The sequence below is a fragment of the Cajanus cajan genome, chromosome 6, assembly GCF_000230855.2.
Source record: "Cajanus cajan strain Asha chromosome 6, NIPB_CcT2T_4, whole genome shotgun sequence".
Classification (NCBI taxonomy): domain Eukaryota; kingdom Viridiplantae; phylum Streptophyta; class Magnoliopsida; order Fabales; family Fabaceae; genus Cajanus; species Cajanus cajan.
Window position 1 is genome coordinate 23,082,076 of NC_138522.1, and position 7,836 is coordinate 23,089,911.

General features: G+C 38.2%; 1 protein-coding gene and 1 long non-coding RNA gene across 2 annotated transcripts; both read left to right on the plus strand.

The window, feature by feature from the left end:
• The first annotated feature begins 1,088 nt into the window (after positions 1-1,088).
• On the plus strand, positions 1,089-3,240 carry LOC109793786 (zinc finger BED domain-containing protein RICESLEEPER 2). The gene is made up of 3 exons (XM_020353256.2): positions 1,089-1,692; positions 1,781-3,082; positions 3,179-3,240. Exons 1-3 carry the CDS (start codon positions 1,089-1,091, stop codon positions 3,238-3,240), a joined length of 1,968 nt encoding a protein of 655 aa, XP_020208845.2.
• Positions 3,241-3,578: 338 nt separating this feature from the next.
• LOC145958850 (uncharacterized) lies at positions 3,579-4,574 on the plus strand. The gene is made up of 2 exons (XR_014434404.1): positions 3,579-3,939; positions 4,258-4,574. It is a non-coding gene; the product is annotated as an uncharacterized LOC145958850 (long non-coding RNA).
• The last annotated feature ends 3,262 nt before the right edge of the window (positions 4,575-7,836 follow it).

A 7,836-nucleotide genomic window follows, 5' to 3' on the forward strand; every position in this document is an offset into this window, starting at 1 on the left:
TGATCTTCCTTCAGTCTTCGAGAGTCTTCAAGCTTTATTTCCGACCCGGACAATTTTAGGGGTCTACAGTTCTTAGTGAGAATTGTGAATTAGGGTTGTTCAAAATAACCAAAAGAACCGCATTGAATTTAAAACCAAACCAAACTATTTACAAAAAACCGGAACCAATTATAATAAACTAAACTTATTTTTTTAAAAAGCTTTGGTTCACTAAAACCGGAAAGCGGAACAGCTCTCTCACTCACTCTATCTCGCATACGCACAACAAATAAACCACATTTCATTGCTCAGCCACGCTTTTGATAGATGGCCAGTGGAGGTAGTGGGTTTGATGCCAATTCCGGTGGGTAACACATTTCATTGTGCATGCTTATTCAATCTTTTTCAGACTCTCGAATCTTTCGCTGGTAATAGTGTTTCTCTTCTTTTTTGCTTCTTGTTTTCTTTTTCTTCTTATTTTTACACTTTTCTTTCTTTCTTTTCTCTCTCTCAAGCTCTTCTCCTTTCTATGTTTTTTTTTAAGTGCCTTTCTATTTTATTTTAAACATTGTTTCTTTGTAATTTCGTTAATTAGGATTGATTGGGATTTGATGATGAAATTTTGTATGATCTTTGTAAATTTGTTTCCTTTTTTATTATGCCGTTATGGAAGATTTTTATTTGAGGGTAAATCTGTTGTCGATAATTTGGTCTGAGAATACTTCTTCTTAGGATTTTTAATTTTGCATGATTTAGATAGTGAAATAAAATTGAAAATTTGTTGTATGAGTGAGGATTTTTTTTTAGGGTAACCGTATAAGTGGATATTTTAATTTAAAATATAAGATTTCCGATTTGATTGGTGATTAATTAAGAGTATTTGATTATAATAATGTTTTAACAAATTATTTCATGATATAAAAATATATGATTAGATATTTTAATTAAAGTGGATAGTTGCTTATTTTTGTTGGAAATTGTCTTTTTGCTTGACAAATTTTGTGCATAGGAAGGGATTTTAGGTCTATGAAGGAGTTTTTTTAATGTGTTATTATGATTAAATTTATTACTGTTCAATCTATAGATCTTCAAGACAACTACATCAATCAATGGCTGATCAAGATGGCATTTTACCCTTTGAGACAACAAATCATTTAGTTTCTCCTCCACCTACTACTGTCTCTAACACAAGTAGAATGCCACCTCCTCGTAGTTTTGATTCACGCAAAAATCGATCTAAAGTATGGGATCATTTCACTAAGGAATCCAATGAAGATAAGATAGTTAAATGCAACTATTGTGATAGGTTGATTAAATTTGAAAGTGGAACAAGTGCAATGCGAGCTCATCTATGTAGATGCCAAAATAACCCAGATAAAGAAGCAAGAAAGAAGCAAAAGTCAAATTCATCCACAAATGTTGTTTCTTCTCCTTCCTTGGCTAGGCCTAAAATTGACCAGGAAACATGTTGGAATGCATTGGTCAAAATTTTCATAGCAATGGAACTCCCCTTTCGAAATATTGAGCATGAAGCTTTGAGAGAATTTTTAAGCATTATAGCACCCTCTCTTACTATCTACTCACGCACTACCCTAGCACGTCATACTTTGGAACTTTGGGATAGTGAAAAAGCAAAGCTAAAAAAGTTTCTTTCTCGACACTGTCATAGGGTTTGCCTCACCACTGACATGTGGACTTCAAGTCAAAATCTAGGTTACATGTGTTTGACAGCTCATTTCATCGACAATAACTGGAAGTTGCAAAAGAAGATATTAAATTTTTGTCGTCATAAGTCACTCAGGAAAGACTATGGCTAAGATAGTTGAGCATTGCTTGAGTAGTTGGGGTTTGAATCGGGTCCTTAGTTTAACAGTTGATAATGCCTCATCGAATGATGTTGGAATCCAATATCTCAAGAAGAGGCTAATGTCATGGAACAGTTTGGTTATGAAGGGAGATTATGTTCACATGCGTTGTTGTGCACATATTCTTAATTTAATTGTGAAAGATGGATTCAAAGAAAATATTGATGCTGTTGTGAGAATTCGTGCCGCTATCAAATATGTAAGATCTTCCCCTTCTAGGCTATCTAAATTCAAGGCATGTGTTGAGCAACAAAACATTGAATTTAAAGGGCTTGTTTGCCTAGATGTTGAAACCAGGTGGAATTCTACATACTTAATGTTGGAAGCTGCATTAAAACATCAAAAGGCATTTGAAGAGCTTGAGATGCAAGATAAAAAATACATTGAAGAGTTGGAAAAAGGGAAGGGTGTTCCTACATTTGGTGATTGGGAGTTTGTGAGTGGTATCTTACCATTCTTAAAGTTGTTTTATGATGCTACTATGCGTATCTCTGGTTCATCTTATGTGACTAGCAATATGTACATGTTTGAAGCCTTCGGGATTAGAATAAAGATTAAGCAAATGTGTGCTTCCAAGGATGTGATTATAAGTATGATGGCTGAAAACATGAAAAAGAAATATGATAAATATTGGGGAAATCCTGATCGACTGAACATGTTATTATTGATTGCTCTTGTGTTGCATCCAAGATATAAGTTAAAATTCATGCATTGGTTGATTAATCAAAGTTTTGATGGTGTTGTGGCATCTAATTTGAAAGACAAAGTGGAATCAAGTATAAGATTACTTTTTGAAGAGTATAATGGTGGGAGAATTGAGTTTGAAGCTAACTCACAAGAAGCTCGACTCAATGAAGAAGCAAGTGACGATCCTTATGGCTACAACCAGTTTTTCAAATCAACTAGATCTCATAAATCTGAATTAAGTAAATACTTAGAGGAAGCCTTAGAAGAGAGTCAAGGAGATTTGGATGTTTTAAATTGGTGGAAGCTAAATTCGGGTCGATTTCCAATTCTTTTAAACATGGCAAGAGATTTGCTTGCTATATTTGTTTCTACTGTGGCCTCTGAATCTGCCTTTAGTAGCGGAGGAAGAGTTCTTGATGCATATCGTAGTTCTCTTACACCACAAATGGTGGAAGCACTTATTTGCACGCAAGATTGGCTCAAAGGAACACTTCCACCATTGTCCTTGAATGAAATAGAGGATTTTGTGGAGCTTGAGAAATTTGAACAAGGTAATAAATTTTTTTAATTGCCTTACACTATTATTTTATTATCTACTTAATATAACATGACTAGCTACTAATTGAATATTTTTCTTTATGTTGCAGATATTGTCCCCTCACAAGATGGTGCTTATTCAATCTCCTCCGTTACACTTGATGATGACTAGAGAAACACTTACATTATAGTTTACATATGTTATGCTTTTGTGTAATCCCATTTAGAGAGAGAAGGAATGGGAGTTGTAGGCAGTTTTGGGGAATTTTGTTAGTAGTGGGTCAGGAGCTGTGCTCTATGGGTATTGTAGATTTTATCTCTATAATACATTTCATCTTCTTCAGTAATTCAGTATCTTTCATATCTTTTGGTTGGTCTGATATTATCTTCTTTCATTTTTTACCGTATTGCTCATGTTTAATTTTATGCACTATTGCTTACATACAGATGCTTGTTGTGGGTAACTGGTCAGGATTATGGTATACATCTATGCATTGTTTAACTGCAAACTCGAGCATAAGTTTGCACAAAGTTTGTGTGTTTTGATTTTATAATATAATTTTCAGGAATCCATTGTTTTGATTTAGTGTTTTTATACATTTGGTTTTTATGTGAGCTTGACAAGCTTTCTGCATTTGATTCTCATTTTGTGGCAGTGATATTAAGTTGTTTCTATTATAGATCTTACTTTTAGTTGAAGAAGAAACCCATCCTTATTATTATTGGATGGGAGACAGAAAGCCTCTATGAAAATTGAGAAGGATGAGACTGACATTCTTGCTAAATCTCAGATAAACTTAGAATTAGCAAAGATAAGATCCATGACTCCGCAAGAAGCTAAAGCTTCAACGAAATCAGGGAAACCAAAGAGGTAATACTTCTAGAAAAACTCATCTTTTCCTCTCTTTTTTCTTTCGTGATACTATAATACATCTGTAGGACTTGTAGAAAATTATTTTTTATGCAACTTAGAAGTAAAATGACTAAACCACAGGTTTATCTTTAAATATGTTTAGGAAATTTGAATTTTATATTTGATATAACCTAGTCATCAGTTTCTGATAATGATCAGACATGTGATTTGGTTACGGAGGGTTTTATCATTTTGGACACATTCCATTTGGTTGTTTAGTGATTCCCTGTCATCTCCATCAAATAATGTAGTATTCTAATTTTTTTTAATGTCTAGATCCATGCTTGATGGTAGTTTGAGGCATTAGACATGGGGATCAATGAACCTTGGCATTGAGGACAGACAACCAGCCATATATCATTGCTTGCAGGCATCGTGGAGGCTCTTCTTCTGACTATGCAGGTTTCACCTTTATTGGGAGATTGTTCTGAATTTTTGGATCTTGAGATATCCATGTTGTAGATAGAAACATTGTTTAAATCTTTCTTTTGTAATTTCTTTAGAGCTGTTGTTAACTTAGCGCTCTGATCATGTAGTCATTTATAGAAAGTAGATGTTTAGATGAATGGGAATTCGTTCAAATTTCTTCTCAAGGATGCACAACTTTATTGATGTATTAATAACACATATCTTCTAAGAATGTTTGTTTGCTATTCATTTTTTGTCAATAAAATTGTTCTGTTTTGTTGATATTCATTGGCTGTGTTTTTCATGCAGGAAATCGACTTGAAGAATCACAAATGGGGCCATTATTTTATTTGTGGGTGAGTTTATTTCATATTTCTCTTGTCGTTTCCTCGTTTTATTCTGCGGTATAATGGCTAGCTCAGTTAGATGTATGTGCTTTGTGTTTGTTCTCCTTAATGAACCTTGCTTAACACTGCCAGGATGATGCAGAGTATTGGTCATTCGAACTATTAGTCCTGGTCCTAGACTAGTGCACATTCTGGTTACTTTTATAAAAAAGAGTGCTTGCTTTATTTTAATAATATATTTACAATCTGTACTGTAAAATTTGAAATGATATGCTATGCATGAATGAAGGAGCGTTGAATAATATAATTGTCGCCACCGGCCCGAAACGGGCTTTCGGCATTCGCGAAGGATGGTTGGACTCTTTTATTTGTTTAATAATATGGATTGCTAGAATGACTTATTCTCAAACTGAGACCTCGTCAAACGAGCAATTTTATTAAAAGGCTCACCAATCCATGTTAATCCCAAGCGGGACCCTCCATGGATTAGCGGTTTTCATAAAAAGGAAGGGTTCATGGAGTCGCCACCAATGTTTTACTCAAAACATTGGAAAAAGAAGTTTAGGGCAATCGATTCAAAAATCGACTTCGGTCATTACAACCAGAGTCGGGTAAGGGAGTCGGTTACGCGTGGGGAAGGTGTTAGCACCCCACAGCGCCCCTTTCGGGTTCCCTATGACAGATTATTTAAAAATAATAGTGCGAAATTATTAAATTACCCCTATTTATTCTAAGCAGTTATAAATTAACTATCTACATGATGACAGTTTAAATATGTACACACAGAAAGCGGTAAAAGAAGGGACTTTAAAGAGATAAACCTTTGAAGCGTGCTTTCTTATATATCTTGACAGAAATTGGGAAGCGTTTTGGCGTTCCCTCCCTCTACAAGACCGCTCGCTCCCTCCTATAAAATTTTAACTATGGAAATCCGGAGGATTTCCCTTCGACTAGGTTCGAGACTCAAGCAAATGGCTCGTGACTCAAGAACTTCGTCGGATCAACTCTCCGAGTGATTTCTAGGTAGAGCACTGCTCAAAAAAACCCAGAATACTCAAGAAGAGGGTTAAAACTCAGTGTGAAAGTGTCAAATGACGTCCAATTGACGTCATATTTATAGGGATGAGGCGCAATACGGCCTCTGGGGGTCAATACGGTCCGTATTGAAGTTTTGAACTACAATACGGCCGTATTGAATTCAGTACGGCCGTATTGAAGTTCAAAAAACCTCAATACGGCCGTATTGAGTTCAGTGCGGCCGTATTGAAGTTCAGTGCAGCCGTATTGAGTTCAGTGCAGCCGTATTGAAGTTCAGAAACTTCAATACGGCCGTATTGAGTTCAGTGCGGCCGTGTTGTAGTTTAAAATGTTCATTACGGCCGTACTGAACTTTTGGGATCCCGTATTGGGCTTCATTCCCTCCACTTTCTTATTTTTTGCTACTCTAAGACCTCTAAACCTACAGATTGTCATCCTAGGGTCTTCCAGGGTCTTCCAGGAGTCCTTCCGGCTGACTTTCCTTTGGTCTTCGAGAGTCTTCGAGTCTTATTTCCGACCCGGACAATTTTAGGGGTCTACAGCTGCCCCCCCTTTACTTAGTCAAACGGCCTTTTAGTGTACCGGCTGACAAGTAAAGGAGTTGACCCAATTGTCCGGGTGATGTGCCAACCTTCTGACTTGTAGCGTCTTCCGGTGGAAAATTGTTGAGTAGCCTCTCCAGGTTGTTGCATACCTCGGCGCTTCTGACAACCTCGGTAGCTAAGCTTACCCTCTCCAGGGTCAACTTCACTCGACGCCCGAGCCGGAAGTTGAACACCAACGTGCCTCTGACGACGCTGATGGTTGAGTACTGTCTCTCCAGACCTTGAGTACCGTCTCTCCAGACTCTGAGTACCGTCTCTCCAGACTTTGAGTATCGTCTCTCCAGACTTTGAGTACCGTCTCTCCAGACTTTTGAGTACCGTCTCTCCAGACTTTTGAGTACCGTCTCTCCAGACTTTGAGTACCGTCTCTCCAGACTTTGAGTACCGTCTCTCCAGACTTTCTTTGAGTACCGTCTCTCCAGACTTTCTTTGAGTACCGTCTCTCCAAACTTTCTTTGAGTACCGTCTCTCCAGACTTTCTTTGAGTACCGTCTCTCCAGACTTTGAGTACCGTCTCTCCAGACTTTGTTTGAGTACCGTCTCTCCAGACTTTGTTTGAGTACCGTCTCTCCAGACTTTCTTTGAGTACCGTCTCTCCAGACTTTCTTTGAGTACCGTCTCTCCAGACTTTCTTTGAGTACCGTCTCTCCAGACTTTGAGTACCGTCTCTCCAGACTTTGTTTGAGTACCGTCTCTCCAGACTTTGTTTGAGTACCGTCTCTCCAGACTTTCTTTGAGTACCGTCTCTCCAGACTTTCTTTGAGTACCGTCTCTCCAGACTTTCTTTGAGTACCGTCTCTCCAGACTTTCTTTGAGTACCGTCTCTCCAGACTTTGAGTACCGTCTCTCCAGACTTTCTTTGAGTACCGTCTCTCCAGACTTTGTTTGAGTACCGTCTCTCCAGACTTTCTTTGAGTACCGTCTCTCCAGACTTTCTTTGAGTACCGTCTCTCCAGACTTTCTTTGAGTACCGTCTCTCCAGACTTTCTTTGAGTACCGTCTCTCCAGACTTTCTTTGAGTACCGTCTCTCCAGACTTTCTTTGAGTACCGTCTCTCCAGACTTTGAGTACCGTCTCTCCAGACTTTGTTTGAGTACCGTCTCTCCAGACTTTGCTTTGGTTGTCTCTGACGACCTAGGCAACTGAGTTTGTCCTCTCCAGGGTCTGCGTCCATGTCTTCTGATCACTTCGGCAATGCGAGTTTACCCTCTCCAGGGATCTGAGATGATTTTTTGTCTCCACAGTCCACTATGCTGCTTCGATGTTTTTTTGATTTTGTGCCACTGAGGGCTGGATAACGCAGGGATCCGTCTAGGGGATGTGCAGTCATTCATAGGTTCTTGTGCCCCAACTTGCATTTGCATAGTTGGTACCCATGGGGAATTTCTGACTCCTTGGGGTGTAGACACAGATGCTCTTCTTGAATTGAGCGATGCCTTATGTTTGGCTGACGTCCT